General features: G+C 36.0%; 1 protein-coding gene across 2 annotated transcripts; it reads right to left on the bottom strand.

The window, feature by feature from the left end:
* Positions 1-281: 281 nt before the first annotated feature.
* LOC130297316 (speedy protein 1-A-like) lies at positions 282-20,052 on the bottom strand. 2 transcript variants are annotated; one of them, XM_056549654.1, is made up of 6 exons: positions 19,700-20,052; positions 11,854-12,053; positions 1,285-1,343; positions 1,061-1,143; positions 670-838; positions 282-587 (listed from the first exon to the last, which is right to left on the bottom strand). In XM_056549654.1, exons 1-6 carry the CDS (start codon positions 19,744-19,746, stop codon positions 366-368), a joined length of 780 nt encoding a protein of 259 aa, XP_056405629.1. In that variant the 5' UTR covers positions 19,747-20,052; the 3' UTR covers positions 282-365. The 2 variants fall into 2 exon arrangements, with proteins under 2 accessions (XP_056405629.1, XP_056405630.1); XM_056549655.1 differs by lacking the exon at positions 1,285-1,343.
* Positions 20,053-20,610: the final 558 nt, after the last annotated feature.

Raw genomic sequence — 20,610 nt, forward strand, 5'->3', positions numbered from 1 at the left:
GTGATTTAGTGTGTGCATTATGTGTAACAATAAATATACTATAAGGGCACGTTCCCACTTGGCGTATACGCAGAGTACTTCATGCTGTGCAAAATCTGCAGCATCAGCGGGAAATACGCTGCGTATCCCTCGCTCACCGTACACACAAGGTTTTCTGGCGGCAGCCCTATGTGCGCAGTGAGTTTTGGAGGTGGATCCGCCTCTGCGCACATAGGGCTGCCTCTGGAAAGCCTTGTGTGTATGGTGAGCGAGGGATACGCAGCGTATTTCCCGCTGATGCTGCAGATTTTGGGCAGCGTGAAATACTCTACATAAACGCCAAGTGGGAACGTGCCCTTAAGAATATATCTGGGACGTCTTGGTCTTCATCCGTTCTGGTCTTCTTCCTTCGTCCTTCTTCGCTTGGTGTTTTCTTCCCCGGCACACGGCTGCAGATCGGTGTTACAGACGGAGCAGGCGGGAGGGATCCACCATGGGCCTCTCGGGATGTTCTCTCCAGGATCCCTCCGGTACCAGCGTATGGCCCAGCCGTGATGTTCCTGCCGCTCTCTCTTCCATGCCCAGTGCTCGGGGTCTTGTGCCATGATCTAGAATTAAACACAATAGAAATTGTTATAATAAACACAGACTTTCATTCCTAGTGAATAGTTTATATTTTATGTCACTGACCCGATCACAGGTGTCTCTGGTCACCCAAGCGTTAAATCTCATCCGGAGGAGCAGCAGGTTCCGCAGGTGAAGCATCCAGGTCTTCATCGCCGTCCACATCGGTCCGAGGGCCCAGGGGTAGATCTCGCGTCTAAACATCTCGTCCTCTTCGAACTGGTTGGCAAGAAACCTAAAAGGAAGAAAATGATACAACATATCACAAGAGGAAGAAGAACCAAGGGCTGATATCATTGGTAGTAATGGTACAATATAGAGTGCCTGGTATATAGATGTATTTATATAGATGTATGTATATATATATATATATATATATGTGTGTATTTATATAGATGTGTATATATATGTATTTATATAGATGTGTATAAATGCAATAACATTACTATAAACTCACAGCGCTGGAAAGAAGTAGGTGTTATATTCCTCCGTACGCAGATTGGCTCTTCGGAAGTAGATGAAGACCATGGCCAGGAGATACTAGAGGGATGAGAAGAGTTAGAGGCGGGTAATACATTTCTTCTCTAAATACATTCTATTATACAGTACCTGTGTGTCTCCAGTATATCCCTGTATTTACTACTATCTGTACAACATCTATTCTTTCCCTTTATATACTACCTTGTCCGCGATCTTATAGCAGCTGTCCCTGCCTAGAAATAGCTGGATGTGTCCTTCGTCTACAAAAATAACAGAAATACCATTATTTTTATCTATTCAATCAATATCTTCTATACTATCTATAACAATTCTACATATAGATACATGTGTGTATACAGTCACTGACACATTATACACTATATTCTATACTATCTATAACAATTCTACATATAGATACATGTGTGTATACAGTCACTGACACATTATACACTAGATTCTATACTATATAACAATTCTACATATAGATACATGTGTGTATACAGTCACTGACAAATTATACACTAGATTCTATACTATCTATAACAATTCTACATATAGATACATGTGTGTATACAGTCACTGACACATTATACACTATATTCTATACTATCTATAACAATTCTACATACAGATACATGTGTGTATACAGTCACTGACACATTATACACTATATTCTATACTATATAACAATTCTACATATAGATACATGTGTGTATACAGTCACTGACACATTATACACTATATTCTATACTATCTATAACAATTCTACATATAGATACATGTGTGTATACAGTCACTGACACATTATACACTATATTCTATACTATCTATAACAATTCTACATATAGATACATGTGTGTATACAGTCACTGACACATTATACACTATATTCTATACTATCTATAACAATTCTACATATAGATACATGTGTGTATACAGTCACTGACACATTATACACTAGATTCTATACTGTCTATAACAATTCTACATATAGATACGTGTGTGTATACAGTCACTGACACATTATACACTATATTCTATACTATATAACAATTCTACATATAGATACATGTGTGTATACAGTCACTGACACATTATACACTATATTCTATACTATATAACAATTCTACATATAGATACGTGTGTGTATACAGTCACTGACACATTATACACTATATTCTATACTATCTATAACAATTCTACATATAGATACATGTGTGTATACAGTCACTGACACATTATACACTATATTCTATACTATCTATAACAATTCTACATATAGATACATGTGTGTATACAGTCACTGACACATTATACACTATATTCTATACTATCTATAACAATTCTACATATAGATGCATGTGTGTATAAAGTCACTGACACATTATACACTATATTCTATACTATCTATAACAATTCTACATATAGATACATGTGTGTATACAGTCACTGACACATTATACACTATATTCTATACTATCTATAACAATTCTACATATAGATGCATGTGTGTATAAAGTCACTGACACATTATACACTATATTCTATACTATCTATAACAATTCTACATATAGATACATGTGTGTATACAGTCACTGACACATTATACACTAGATTCTATACTATATAACAATTCTACATATAGATACGTGTGTGTATACAGTCACTGACACATTATACACTATATTCTATACTATCTATAACAATTCTACATATAGATACATGTGTGTATACAGTCACTGACACATTATACACTATATTCTATACTATCTATAACAATTCTACATATAGATACGTGTGTGTATACAGTCACTGACACATTATACACTATATTCTATACTATCTATAACAATTCTACATATAGATACATGTGTGTATACAGTCACTGACACATTATACACTAGATTCTATACTATCTATAACAATTCTACATATAGATACGTGTGTATACAGTCACTGACACATTATACACTAGATTCTATACTTTATATAACAATTCTACATATAGATACATGTGTGTATACAGTCACTGACACATTATACACTAGATTCTATACTATCTATAACAATTCTACATATAGATGCATGTGTGTATACAGTCACTGACACATTATACACTATATTCTATACTATCTATAACAATTCTACATATAGATACATGTGTGTATAAAGTCACTGACACATTATACATTATATTCTATACTATCTATAACAATTCTACATATAGATACATGTGTGTATACAGTCACTGACACATTATACACTATATTCTATATTATCTATAACAATTCTACATATAGATACATGTGTGTATACAGTCACTGACACATTATACACTATATTCTATACTATATAACAATTCTACATATAGATACATGTGTGTATACAGTCACTGACACATTATACACTAGATTCTATACTATCTATAACAATTCTACATATAGATACATGTGTGTATACAGTCACTGACACATTATACACTATATTCTATACTATTTATAACAATTCTACATATAGATACATGCGTGTATACAGTCACTGACACATTATACACTATATTCTATACTATCTATAACAATTCTACATATAGATACATGTGTGTATACAGTCACTGACACATTATACACTATATTCTATACTATATAACAATTCTACATATAGATACATGTGTGTATAAAGTCACTGACACATTATACACTATATTCTATACTATATAACAATTCTACATATAGATACATGTGTGTATACAGTCACTGACACATTATACACTATATTCTATACTATCTATAACAATTCTACATATAGATACATGTGTGTATACAGTCACTGACACATTATACACTATATTCTATACTATCTATAACAATTCTACATATAGATACATGTGTGTATACAGTCACTGACACATTATACACTATATTCTATACTATATAACAATTCTACATATAGATACATGTGTGTATAAAGTCACTGACACATTATACACTATATTCTATACTATCTATAACAATTCTACATATAGATACATGTGTGTATACAGTCACTGACACATTATACACTATATTCTATACTATCTATAACAATTCTACATATAGATACATGTGTGTATACAGTCACTGACACATTATACACTAGATTCTATACTATCTATAACAATTCTACATATAGATACATGTGTGTATAAAGTCACTGACACATTATACACTATATTCTATACTATATAACAATTCTACATATAGATACATGTGTGTATACAGTCACTGACACATTATACACTATATTCTATACTATCTATAACAATTCTACATATAGATACATGTGTGTATACAGTCACTGACACATTATACACTAGATTTTATACTATATAACAATTCTACATATAGATACATGTGTGTATACAGTCACTGACACATTATACACTATATTCTATACTATCTATAACAATTCTACATATAGATACATGTGTGTATACAGTCACTGACACATTATACACTATATTCTATACTATATAACAATTCTACATATAGATACATGTGTGTATACAGTCACTGACACATTATACACTATATTCTATACTATATAACAATTCTACATATAGATACATGTGTGTATACAGTCACTGACACATTATACACTATATTCTATACTATCTATAACAATTCTACATATAGATACATGTGTGTATACAGTCACTGACACATTATACACTAGATTCTATACTATATAACAATTCTACATATAGATACATGTGTGTATACAGTCACTGACACATTATACACTAGATTCTATACTATATAACAATTCTACATAAAGATACGTGTGTGTATACAGTCACTGACACATTATACACTATATTCTATACTATATAACAATTCTACATATAGATACATGTGTGTATACAGTCACTGACACATTATACACTAGATTCTATACTATCTATAACAATTCTACATATAGATACATGTGTGTATACAGTCACTGACACATTATACACTAGATTCTATACTATCTATAACAATTCTACATATAGATACATGTGTGTATACAGTCACTGACACATTATGCACTATATTCTATACTATCTATAACAATTCTACATATAGATACATGTGTGTATACAGTCACTGACACATTATACACTATATTCTATACTATATAACAATTCTACATATAGATACATGTGTGTATACAGTCACTGACACATTATACACTATATTCTATACTATATAACAATTCTACATATAGATACGTGTGTGTATACAGTCACTGACACATTATACACTATATTCTATACTATCTATAACAATTCTACATATAGATACGTGTGTGTATACAGTCACTGACACATACACTAGATTCTATATTCTATACTATATAACAATTCTACATATAGATACATGTGTGTATAAAGTCACTGACACATTATACACTAGATTCTATACTATCTATAACAATTCTACATATAGATACATGTGTGTATACAGTCACTGACACATTATACACTAGATTCTATACTATCTATAACAATTCTACATATAGATGCATGTGTGTATACAGTCACTGACACATTATACACTATATTCTATACTATCTATAACAATTCTACATATAGATACGTGTGTGTATACAGTCACTGACACATTATACACTATATTCTATACTATCTATAACAATTCTACATATAGATACATGTGTGTATAAAGTCACTGACACATTATGCACTATATTCTATACTATATAACAATTCTACATATAGATACATGTGTGTATACAGTCACTGACACATTATACACTATATTCTATACTATATAACAATTCTACATATAGATACATGTGTGTATAAAGTCACTGACACATTATGCACTATATTCTATACTATATAACAATTCTACATATAGATACATGTGTGTATAAAGTCACTGACACATTATGCACTATATTCTATACTATATAACAATTCTACATATAGATACATGTGTGTATACAGTCACTGACACATTATACACTATATTCTATACTATATAACAATTCTACATATAGATACATGTGTGTATACAGTCACTGACACATTATACACTATATTCTATACTATCTATAACAATTCTACATATAGATACATGTGTGTATACAGTCACTGACACATTATACACTATATTCTATACTATCTATAACAATTCTACATATAGATACATGTGTGTATACAGTCACTGACACATTATACACTATATTCTATACTATCTATAACAATTCTACATATAGATACATGTGTGTATACAGTCACTGACACATTATACACTAGATTCTATACTATCTATAACAATTCTACATATAGATACATGTGTGTATACAGTCACTGACACATTATACACTATATTCTATACTATCTATAACAATTCTACATATAGATACATGTGTGTATAAAGTCACTGACACATTATGCACTATATTCTATACTATATAACAATTCTACATATAGATACATGTGTGTATACAGTCACTGACACATTATACACTATATTCTATACTATATAACAATTCTACATATAGATACATGTGTGTATACAGTCACTGACACATTATACACTAGATTCTATACTATCTATAACAATTCTACATATAGATACATGTGTGTATACAGTCACTGACACATTATACACTATATTCTATATTATCTATAACAATTCTACATATAGATACATGTGTGTATACAGTCACTGACACATTATACACTATATTCTATACTATATAACAATTCTACATATAGATACATGTGTGTATAAAGTCACTGACACATTATACACTATATTCTATACTATATAACAATTCTACATATAGATACATGTGTGTATACAGTCACTGACACATTATACACTAGATTCTATACTATCTATAACAATTCTACATATAGATACATGTGTGTATAAAGTCACTGACACATTATGCACTATATTCTATACTATATAACAATTCTACATATAGATACATGTGTGTATACAGTCACTGACACATTATACACTATATTCTATACTATAACAATTCTACATATAGATACATGTGTGTATACAGTCACTGACACATTATACACTAGATTCTATACTATCTATAACAATTTTACATATAGATGCATGTGTGTATACAGTCACTGACACATTATACACTATATTCTATACTATCTATAACAATTCTACATATAGATACATGTGTGTATACAGTCACTGACACATTATACACTATATTCTATACTATCTATAACAATTCTACATATAGATACATGTGTGTATACAGTCACTGACACATTATACACTATATTCTATACTATCTATAACAATTCTACATATAGATACATGTGTGTATACAGTCACTGACACATTATACACTATATTCTATACTATCTATAACAATTCTACATATAGATACATGTGTGTATACAGTCACTGACACATTATACACTATATTCTATACTATCTATAACAATTCTACATATAGATACATGTGTGTATACAGTCACTGACACATTATACACTATATTCTATACTATATAACAATTCTACATATAGATACGTGTGTGTATACAGTCACTGACACATTATACACTATATTCTATACTATATAACAATTCTACATATAGATACATGTGTGTATACAGTCACTGACACATACACTAGATTCTATACTATCTATAACAATTCTACATATAGATACATGTGTGTATACAGTCACTGACACATTATACACTATATTCTATACTATCTATAACAATTCTACATATAGATACATGTGTGTATACAGTCACTGACACATTATACACTATATTCTATACTATCTATAACAATTCTACATATAGATACATGTGTGTATACAGTCACTGACACATTATACACTATATTCTATACTATATAACAATTCTACATATAGATACATGTGTGTATACAGTCACTGACACATACACTAGATTCTATACTATCTATAACAATTCTACATATAGATACGTGTGTGTATACAGTCACTGACACATTATACACTAGATTCTATACTATATAACAATTCTACATATAGATACATGTGTGTATACAGTCACTGACACATTATACACTATATTCTATACTATATAACAATTCTACATATAGATACATGTGTGTATACAGTCACTGACACATTATACACTATATTCTATACTATCTATAACAATTTTACATATAGATACATGTGTGTATACAGTCACTGACACATTATACACTATATTCTATACTATATAACAATTCTACATATAGATACATGTGTGTATACAGTCACTGACACATTATACACTATATTCTATACTATCTATAACAATTCTACATATAGATACATGTGTGTATACAGTCACTGACACATTATACACTATATTCTATACTATCTATAACAATTCTACATATAGATACATGTGTGTATACAGTCACTGACACATTATACACTATATTCTATACTATCTATAACAATTCTACATATAGATACATGTGTGTATACAGTCACTGACACATTATACACTATATTCTATACTATCTATAACAATTCTACATATAGATACATGTGTGTATACAGTCACTGACACATTATACACTATATTCTATACTATATAACAATTCTACATATAGATACATGTGTGTATACAGTCACTGACACATTATACACTAGATTCTATACTATCTATAACAATTCTACATATAGATACATGTGTGTATAAAGTCACTGACACATTATACACTAGATTCTATACTATCTATAACAATTCTACATATAGATATGTGTGTATACAGTCACTGACACATTATACACTAGATTCTATATTCTATACTATATAACAATTCTACATACAGATACATGTGTGTATACAGTCACTGACACATTATACACTATATTCTATACTTTATATAACAATTCTACATATAGATACATGTGTGTATACAGTCACTGACACATTATACACTATATTCTATACTATATAACAATTCTACATATAGATACGTGTGTGTATAAAGTCACTGACACATTATACACTATATTCTATACTATCTATAACAATTCTACATATAGATACATGTGTGTATACAGTCACTGACACATTATACACTATATTCTATACTATATAACAATTCTACATATAGATACATGTGTGTATACAGTCACTGACACATTATACACTATATTCTATACTTTATATAACAATTCTACATATAGATACATGTGTGTATACAGTCACTGACACATTATACACTAGATTCTATACTATCTATAACAATTCTACATATAGATACGTGTGTGTATAAAGTCACTGACACATTATACACTATATTCTATACTATCTATAACAATTCTACATATAGATACATGTGTGTATACAGTCACTGACACATTATACACTATATTCTATACTATATAACAATTCTACATATAGATACATGTGTGTATACAGTCACTGACACATTATACACTAGATTCTATACTATCTATAACAATTCTACATATAGATACATGTGTGTATAAAGTCACTGACACATTATACACTAGATTCTATACTATCTATAACAATTCTACATATAGATACATGTGTGTATACAGTCACTGACACATTATACACTATATTCTATACTATATAACAATTCTACATATAGATACGTGTGTGTATACAGTCACTGACACATTATACACTATATTCTATACTATACATTGTACAGAAGCACCAGAGCAGGAGAGAGAAGGTTCTGTAGAGGGAACAGTATCTTTCCTGAAGAACATGGACCTCAGTATTAGGGCTATGATAATACTGATCTTTATTTATGATTTATGTGTGGGTTTCATAGGGCCAAGACAGGGGGTTGGCTGAGTAGGCACCTGCCTAGGGAACCACCATCTTCCTAGCCCGGCAGGGGGGCAGAACTGCTGGAGATCTCTAGAATTATGGGTCTAGGGCACTTTCCCTGGTTGCAGGTTGGGAGAGGTGCAGGACATCTGCCCACTGTCTCCGGCTCAGACACACACAGGGTTAACGTCTCTTATTGTGTGTGCACCAGGGGACGTCCATGTTGGTATGGCAGCAAAGAGAACGCAAATATGTATTTTTTTTTTATTAATTATTTAATTATATATGTATTTAATTTATTACATTTTTTGGGTGACAGGGACATGTCTACAATTTATAAATATAAAAGCACAAGCGCTGCCTATGGTAGGGCAGAATTATAGAGATGGAGAAGCTGCTATAAATAATATGGTTCCCTGTAAACCATATAATAAATAAATGTGTGGAAAAAAAAAAATAAAATAAATAATATATATATATATATATATATATATATAATCAGCGCTATTGTACACCAGTAAATAAAACTAAATAATAAAGTGCAATATTCAGCAGTTTACCTGTGATCAGTAGCTAAGGTGCAATGTGCTGTATCCCCTTCCAGTACTTTTTAGGGGCTGTATACTACAGAGGAAATGCTTATCTTTTTAGATTTCTCTGATGTCATGACCACAGTGCTCTCTGCTGACCTCTGCTGTCCATTTTAAGAACTGTCCAGAGCAGGAGAAAATCTTCATAGCAAACATATGCTGCTCTGGACAGTTCCTAAAATGGACAGCAGAGGTCAGCAGAGAGCACTGTTGTTGTGACATCAGAGAAATCTAAAAAGATAAACATTTCCTCTGTAGTATACAGCCCCTAAAAAGTACTGGAAGGATTAAGATTTTTAAATAGAAGTAATTTACAAATCTGGTTTCAGAAGAAGGGTGGAGCCAGCACTGATAAAAAGTATCCTTTTTTATAATCCAGGTTAAAAATCCAATGGCAGGCAAACAATGAAACACAAGGACAATAGTGCAAGACTGCATAGCTGGAAGTCCGACGCGTTTCAGGCCACAAGGCCTTTAGTCATGGCATACATGTGAACACTTTAGCACATACTTTTATATTGAGACAGTCCAGGTGCTCTCCTCCCACAAGGGGAGGGAACACCGGAACTGATCACCTAGAACAGATAACTTTATTGCCCAATGTGCATTAAAAACAAACATATAAAAAATAGGAACTTATTGCAAATACAAAACAAAAAACAATATAGATACAATGTTGCCCTCTTGGTACTATCAATGCAACATTGTATCTAAATTGTTTTTTGTTTTGTATTTGCAATAAGTTCCTCTTTCTTATATGTTTGTTTTTAATGCACATTGGGCAATAAAGTTGTCTGTTCTAGGTGATCAGTTCCGGTGTTTCCTCCCCTTGTGGGAGGAGAGCACCTGGACTGTCTCAGTATAAAAGTATGTGCTTAAGTGTTCACATGTATGCCATGACTAAAGGCCTTGTGGCCTGAAACGCGTCGGTGTTTGAGGACTTCCAGCTATGCAGTCTTGCACTATTGTCCTTGTGTTTCATTGTTTGCCTGCCATAGGATTTTAACCTGGATTATAATAAAGGATACTTTTTTATCAGTGCTGGCTCCACCCTTCTTCTGAAACCTGCTTTGCTACAGAGGCTGGCCGTGCACGTGTGGGATCAGGTGAGCTGAAACAAACTCTTTCTCTACTTTAATTTACAAATCTGTTTAACGTTCTGGCACCAGTTGATTTAAAAAAAAAAAAAAAAAAAAAAAAAACGTTTTCCATAGGAGTACCCCTTATAACTACTGATCTCAGGTAAACTGCTGAATATTGCACTTTATTATTTAGCTAGTTACTGGTGTACAATAGCGCTGATTATATATTTATTTACACAAAATAAAAATGTATTGTTACCCAGGAGTCTGTAAAAAGCGGTGCGTTCCTCCGGCTGTAGGATGGCGTCATCAGTGGTCTCCCTCCGGTTGTCGTCCGTCTGCTCCCTCTTCTTCTTGGGCTCGCAGTCCGTCTCCTCCTCCTTCGGCTGGTCGTCCGTCTCCTCCTCCTTCGGCTGGTCGTCCGTCTTCTCCGGCTCCTCCTGGGTGGCAGATGCTGAACTGTGATAGAAGAGATAACATCTATAGTATTGGGCTTCATGCCCCCGACCAAATAATGGGCCGTCCCGGTTATAAGGAGCCATAATATGAGACCATGGAAGTCTATGAGACCATATTGTACCCCAGTGAAGGATATTTATCAAGCTCCATAGTAGATTTTTTTTTTTTGCGTAAAAAAGTCACATGTACTTGTGCACGTGCGACTTTTCCATACATGCTGCGACTTTTTGATTTTTGCTTATTCCAAAGCACATTTCTGAAATCTGCTTACGTAGTAATTTTTGTATTTTTTTACTTTGCAGTGGTCATGTATTTAAGAAATGCGATAGTCGTTATTTATGAACAAAAAAAGTTGCATCTCCATTTAAAAGTCGCATATGTTTTCCAGGTCCAACCTGGCTTACAGAAAGTGCATACATCCGCAGAAATGGATATTAACCCCTTAACGACCAAGGACGTATATTTACGTCCTTGGCCGGCTCCCGCGATATAACACGGGGTCACGCGGTGACCCCGCATCATATCAGGTCGGTCCCGGCATTTATCTGAAGCCGGGACCCGGGGCTAATATTTTTGGCCACTTTTTATATCATGCAAAAATGAATAAAAAGCGATGAAAAAGTCTGATCAATGCAAAAAATGGTACCGGTAAAAACTACAGATCACTGCGCAAAAAATGAGCCCTCATACCGCCCCATACGCAGAAAAATTAAAAAGTTATAGGGGTCAGAAGATGACAATTTTAAACATATAAATTTCTGTGCATGTAGTTATGATTTTTTCCAGAAGTACGACAACATCAAACCTGTATAAGTAGGGGATCATTTTAACCGTATGGACCTACAGAATAATGATAAGGTGTCATTTTTACCGAAATATGCACTGCGTAGAAACGGAAGCCCCCAAAAGTTACAAAATGATGTTTTTTCTTCAATTTTGTCACATAATGATTTTTTTTCCCGTTTCGTTGTCGATTTTTGGGTAAAATGACTGATGTCACTGCAAAGTAGAATTGGTGGTGCAAATAATAAGCCAGCATATGGATTTTTAGGTGCAAAATTGAAAGGGTTTTTAAAAGGTGAGGAGGAAAAAACGAAAGTGGAAAAACCCTGCGTCCTTAAGGGGTTAAAGGGGTTATCCAGGAATAAACTTTATGTATATATCAACTGGCTACAGAAAGTTAAACAGATTTGTACTTTCAGTACTTATGAGCTGCTGAAGTTGAGTTGTTCTTTTCTGTCTAAGTGCTCTCTGATGACTCGTGTCTCGGGAACCGCCCAGTTTAGAAGCAAATCCCCATAGCAAACCTCTTCTACTCAGTGCAGTTCCCAAGACAAGCAGAGATGTCAGCAGAGAGCACTGTTGCCAAACAGAAAACAACAACTCAACTTCAGCAGCTGCTAATTATTGAAAGGATTAAGATTTTTAATACAAGTAATTTACAAATCTGTTTAACTTTCTGGAGCCAGTTGATATAAAAAAAGAAAAAAGTTTTTTACTGGAAAACCCCTTTAACACCCATTTTAACAACTGTTATTGTTCTGCATCCTGAAACAAAGCTACTACATTAATGTTAATTATAGAAATAATTTATTATATAACTAATTACTCTATTAATTTTTAGGTTGAAAATACACACTGCACACCTTGTTAATTTTAGAACACGTACATTCTGGCGTTCCCATTAAATTTTAAAATTAATGTTGTGTTAAAATAGAATAAGAAACAAAATAATTGTGTAAGAATTTTTACAGACCACGTAAATAACCCATATGTGTCACTAAAATGTTTCCTTAAAAAAAAAAAAAGAAGCATCCATAGTAATACAGCTTCATGCACATTTTGGGGTGGGTAACGTACCGAGCCAGTCAGGGTGTCACCCGATGCGGTACGTCCCCCCTCCCCGTCACTCTCTAGCAACGCTACTGGTAATAAAGGATAGATAAAGAACTTCGGCTATTAACATAAGGGAAACATTTTCTGCTTTAAAATATGCTTTTGTAAGCGGGTTTCCCAGGTTTTGCTTACGTGTGATTTATTTATCAAGATCGTGCGATTTTTTGATAAATAGGTCGCATGTAAGCAAAAGTAAGTTAAAAAAAATTGTCATATAAAAGCCATATGTTTGAAAAGAATGATAAATCTCCTTCAATATGCCTATGGTTTAATATGGAGGAACATGGATATGGTTCTAGTTATGTATTCTTATGCAAACTTAGAGATTATAAATCAGTGTTCTTGTTTCTTTGCCATTTTAAAAGGGGTACTCCGCTGCTCCAGCGTTTCGGAACATTTTGTTCCGAACGCTGGATGCGGGCTGAGGAGGTTGTGATGTCACGGCCAAGCCCCTCATGATGTCACGCCATGCCCCCTCAATGCAAGTATATATGGGAGGAGGCGTGGCGGCCGTCATGCCTCCTCCCATAGACTTGCATTGAGGGGTGTGGCGTGACATCACGAGGGGGAATGGCCGCAACGCCATCAACCCAGCCTGAACCCAGCGTTCGAAGCAAAATGTGAGTACCCCTTTAAAGGGGTTCTCCGGTGCTTAAACATCTTATCCCCTATCCAAAGGATAGGGGATAAGATGCCTGATCGCGGGAGTCCCGCTGCTGGGGACCCTCGGGATCATGCACGTGGCACCCCGTTTGTAATCAGTGCCCGGAGCGTGTTCGATCCGGGACTGATTACCGGCGACCGCAGGGCCGGTGGCGTGTGACATCACGCCTCCGCCCCCGTGTGACATCACGCTCCGCCCCTCAATGCAAGCCGACGGGAGGGGGCGTGATAGCTATCACGCCCACTCCCATAGACTTGCATTGAGGGGCGGAGCGTGGCGTCACACGGGGGCGGAGGTGTGACGTCACACGCCGCCTGTCCTGCGGTCGACCATAATCAGACCCGGAGCGAACACGCTCCGGGCACTGATTACAAACGGGGTGCCGCCCGCATGATCGCGGGCGTCCCCAGCTGCGGGACTCCCGCGATCAGGCATCTTATCCCCTATCCTTTGGATAGGGGATAAGATGTTGAAGCACCGGAGTACCCCTTTAAGGAGCTTAGCAGCCTGTAGTAATGGAGCGCCGATTACACTGATCAGTCCTGTTCTTTGGCAAAGCATTATTCAGTGCATGGAATCAAAAGATTACATGTAATAGTCTCCTATGGGCACTAAAATATAGTGATACATTTTTTATAAATATGAGTAATCCCCTCCCTATAAAAAGTTTGGATCACTACCATTTCTCCATTAAAAAAAATGTAATATTAAAAAAATATGAAAAAATATAATGTAAACTAAACCTCATGGTCATTGGCGTAAACCTAAAAAAATACTTAAGTCCACTTCATATACCAGAAAAAATTTGATAAAAAGCGATCAAAAGAGTGCCATCAAAACAAAAATGGTGCTGATAAAGACTACAAATCACGGCAAATCCAGGATGTAAAAATTGTGTTTCAGACTGCCGGCAGTAAAAAAAATTAAAGGGATACATACCTGCCGCCACTCTCCCACTGCTCACACTGCATCCGGTAACCCGCTCCGGCCTCCGCCGCGATCCTCTTTCTAGTTGGTGAGTCATACTGCACTTACCGGCCACAGCGAAGTCCCGCTTCGGCCGGCAATAGGCTGAGCGGCAGTGTGATGTTTTGGGTCCCGGCAAGGGAAGAAGACCAGTGCCAGGGCCGAAAACTTCCACTTCGCTGCGGCCAGTGATTGGCTTAGTGCAGTATGATGCAGTAAGAGGATGGCGGCGGAGGCTGTAGTGGGTTACCAGAGGCACCGGGGGAGCGGTGGCAGGTATGTTTCCCTTTATTTATTTACTGCCGGCAGTCTGAAACACAATTTTTACATCCCGTATACAGGAAAATAAAAGGGATCAGAAGAGGAGAATTTTAAGCATACTAATTTTCGTACAAAATTTTTTTTTAAGTAGTAAAATAAATTTAAAAAACCTACATATATATGGTTGTATTCTACCCAGCAATACAGCCACTTCCTACACTCACAACATCCCGCCCCCTCCTGTACACCTGACTAATCACATGATCCTGACACCATCATCCTGTGTCTGCGGCCTGGCTGGTGAGTGCAGTCACTGCGATGTGTGAACAGTCTCCTGCGTACAACACCACAGCAGCACAGAGGGATGGAGCACACAACACCACAGCAGCACAGAGGGATGGAGCACTACAGGTGTGTGTTGTACAGGTCTACATATCTAATGTGGGGATGTGTGATCCTTAGTATCACACACCTATACCGTCATGCTGTTGTGAGCTCGATCATAGGCTCCGCATTGGGGTTATAGGGGGAGATTTATCAAAACCTGTGCAGTGGAAAAGTGCAGTTGCCCATAGCAACCAATCAGATAGCTTCTTTCATTTTTGAGAGGCCTTTTTAAAAATGAAAGATCTGATTGGTTGCTATGGGCAACTGCACTTTTCCTCTGCACAGGTTTTCATAAATCTCCCCCATGTGTCCATACATTACTATATGTGACATAAATTCTCTCTATACCGTCAATATACTTATACAAATGGATATTTTTTTGATTTTATACTTTGTAGGGAAGATTTATCATAACCTGTGTAGAGGAAGAGTGGTTCAGTTGCCCATAGCAACCAATCAGATAGCTTCTTTCATTTTTAAAAAGGAAAAATACAGGAAGTGATCAAATTGGTTGCCATGGGCAACTGCACCGCTCTTCTGCTACAAAGGTTTTAAAAATCTTCCCCATTTATTTTTATTTATGCACTGGAACTACCACCAGGACCCTTTGAAATGTTCCTAATGTAAGCTGCGTAATTTTACACATTTTACTAGTAAAAACTCATTGCAAATTATATAGGACTAATTGATTTATTATTATTGACCAAACTAGTGTTTTTGTAGAAAAAATGCTGTTTAAGGGTACATTCACCTGACGATTTCCGCTGCGGATTTTCCTACCATTGACTTCATTCAAACCCATTTAAAGTCAATCAATGTTTGCAAAATCTGCTGCAGAAATTCGGCAGGTAATCTGGCCGTGTGAATGTACCCTTGGGGTAGGGTCACGCGTGTTGTGTTTTTCTGCGTATTTGCTGCTGCGTATTTTCCTACCCATTGAAGTAAAAGGGTAACAAAATATGCAGCCGATTTTGCTAAACATTGGGGGAGATTTATCAAAACCTGTCCAGAGGAAAAGTTGCCCAGTTGCCCATAGCAACCAATCAGATCTCTTCTTTAATTTTGCACAGGCCTTGTTAAAAGGGAAAGAAGCGATCTGATTGGTCGCTATGGGCAACTCAGCACCTTTTCCTCTGGACAGGTTTTGATAAATCTCCCCCATTGACTTCAATGAGTACGAAAATACACGGCAGCAAAAATACAGCACAGGTGACCCTATCCTAAAAAAATAAAAATAAATGGAAACATGGCAAGAAATATGAGAAAAAAATTATATGTATTCTAACAAACCACACCCCAAACCTCGCCCACAACAAACCACACCATTATAAACCATACCCTGTCCCTGGGAAGATTGGCAACTATGCCGTTATCACACATAACATTAGGGGGGCAGTTATCATACATAACATTAGGGGGGCAGTTATCATACATAACATTAGGGGGGCAGTTAGCATACATAACATTAGGGGGGCAGTTAGCATACATAACATTAGGGGGGCAGTTAGCATACATAACATTAGGGGGGCAGTTATCATACATAACATTAGGGGGGCAGTTATCACATATAACATTAGGGGGGCAGTTATCACATATAACATTAGGGGGGCAGTTATCACATATAACATTAGGGAAGTTATCACATATAACATTAGGGAAGTTATCACATATAACATTAGGGGGGCAGTTATCACATATAACATTAGGGGGCAGTTATTACATATAACATTAGGGGCAGTTATCACATATAACATTAGGGGGGCAGTTATCACATACAACATTAGGGGCAGTTATCACATATAACATTAGGGGGCAGTTATAACATATAACATTAGGGGGGCAGTTATCACATACAACATTAGGGGCAGTTATTACATATAACATTAGGGGGGCAGTTATGACATACAACATTAGGGGGCAGTTATCACATATAACATTAGGGGGGCAGTTATCACATATAACATTAGGGGGGCAGTTATCACATATAACATTAGGGGGGGCAGTTATTACATATAACATTAGGGGGGCAGTTATCACATATAACATTAGGGGGGCAGTTATCACATATAACATTAGGGGGGCAGTTATTACATATAACATTAGGGGCAGTTATTACATATAACATTAGGGGGGGCAGTTATCACATATAACATTAGGGGCAGTTATCACATATAAAATTAGGGGGGCAGTTATCACATATGACATTAGGGGGGCAGTTATCACATATAACATTAGGGGGGCAGTTATCACATATAACATAACATTAGGGGCAGTTATCACATATAACAGGGGCAGTTATCACATACAACATTAGGGGCAGTTATCACATACAACATTAGGGGGCAGTTATCACATACAACATTAGGGGGCAGTTATCACATACAACATTAGGGGCAGTTATCACATACAACATTAGGGGGCAGTTATCACATATAACATTAGGGGCAGTTATCACATATAAAATTAGGGGGGCAGTTATCACATATGACATTAGGGGGGCAGTTATCACATATAACATAACATTAGGGGGCAGTTATCACATATAACAGGGGCAGTTATCACATACAACATTAGGGGCAGTTATTACATATAACATTAGGGGGGCAGTTATGACATACAACATTAGGGGGGGCAGTTATTACATATAACATTAGGGGCAGTTATTACATATAACATTAGGGGGGCAGTTATTACATATAACATTAGGGGGGGCAGTTATCACATATAACATTAGGGGCAGTTATCACATATAAAATTAGGGGGGCAGTTATCACATATGACATTAGGGGGGCAGTTATCACATATAACATAACATTAGGGGCAGTTATCACATATAACAGGGGCAGTTATCACATACAACATTAGGGGCAGTTATCACATACAACATTAGGGGGCAGTTATCACATACAACATTAGGGGCAGTTATCACATACAACATTAGGGGGCAGTTATCACATATAACATTAGGGGCAGTTATCACATATAAAATTAGGGGGGCAGTTATCACATATGACATTAGGGGGGCAGTTATCACATATAACATAACATTAGGGGGCAGTTATCACATATAACAGGGGCAGTTATCACATACAACATTAGGGGCAGTTATTACATATAACATTAGGGGGGCAGTTATCACATATAACATTAGGGGCAGTTATTACATATGACATTAGGGGCAGTTATTACATATAACACTGAGGGGGCAGTGAAGAGCGGTGCTGTTGCCCATAGCAACCAATCAGATCATCTTTTATTTTTTAAAAGACCGTCTGAAAAATGAAATAAGCAATCTGATTGGTTGCTATGGGCAACTGCACCACTCTTCCTTTACACAGATTTTGATAAATCTCCCCCTAGTGGGTACAATACAAATGGCAGAAAAACAACACAGTTATTCCGGACATCTGTAAATTTAAAGACTGTCGGCCACCCTATAAAATGGTGAAGTGATGTGTCCTCTTATACTTACCACTCCTCTTCATAAAGGGCTGTCAGTTCTCTCTTCCTCTTCCTCATGATGTCGCCTCTTCTTTTCTTCTCCTCCTCGCCTCTCCTCCCCGCCTCTCCTCCTCCTCGCCTCTCCTCCTCCTCTTCGCCTCTCCTCCTCCTCGCCTCCTCCTCGCCTCTCCTCCGCCGCCTCCTCCTCGCCTCTCCTCCTCCTCGCCGCCTCCTCCTCTTCTCTCCGCCTCCTACTCGCCTCTCGTCGTCTCCTCCTCCTCCTCCTCCTCTCCTCAAAATATGTAGAAATTGATTGGGGTCGCTGTCCAAAAAAGTCACTTCTCTCAGAGAAATAAGGAGCCGGTCTCAACTCTAGAAGAGCAATCGCAGACTGGCACCAACTGTCATTTTCTGTTGTTGTTTATTTATAAATCCTGCAATCCTATTGGCCGATGGATCTGGCTGTTGGTTGGCAGTTGGAAATTTAAAGGGACAGTACATAATTTTACAGTGCAGTACATGTACAATATATTACATAGGGCCTGCATTATGGTAACATCTTCCCAATGAACTAATGTATAAAAAATAGCAACATTGGAAACCAAGGCTAAAAAAAGACATAAAAATCTCAACATAAAAGAGAAAAATATGATGTGTTCTGTAGAGTATTCAGTGTGTTGGTTATGAAGAAAATAAGATCTTCATTTTAGCCAAAGTTGAAGCTCATGGCATTATAACTATTGGGAACCATTTCCTGACAGGGACTCAATTTTCCGGGACAGTTATGTTTTATGTGTGCAAAGCCATATTTACCACTAGGCATTAAAGGTTCACTGTCTAGGGTGGCATCTTGCAGGAGGCAATGCGTCCCCACTGTACCCCTTGGTAAATAAGTGGCAGCAATAAGAGGAGGGGGAGTGCCACATAGGTCACACAAAGTGA

Source organism: Hyla sarda, chromosome 13 (assembly GCF_029499605.1).
Source record: "Hyla sarda isolate aHylSar1 chromosome 13, aHylSar1.hap1, whole genome shotgun sequence".
Lineage (NCBI taxonomy): Eukaryota > Metazoa > Chordata > Amphibia > Anura > Hylidae > Hyla > Hyla sarda.

Bases quoted from the DNA above. Each gene is read 5' to 3' on its own strand.
- LOC130297316 (XM_056549654.1), bottom strand. From the start codon at position 19,746: ATGAGGAAGAGGAAGAGAGAACTGACAGCCCTTTATGAAGAGGAGTG. The intron at 1,344-11,853 runs GTAACAATACAT...TTATTTTTGTAG, and splicing joins CGCTTTTTACAGACTCCTGG to ACGAAGGACACATCCAGCTA. The intron at 839-1,060 runs GTGAGTTTATAG...TCTTCCTTTTAG, and splicing joins ACCTACTTCTTTCCAGCGCT to GTTTCTTGCCAACCAGTTCG.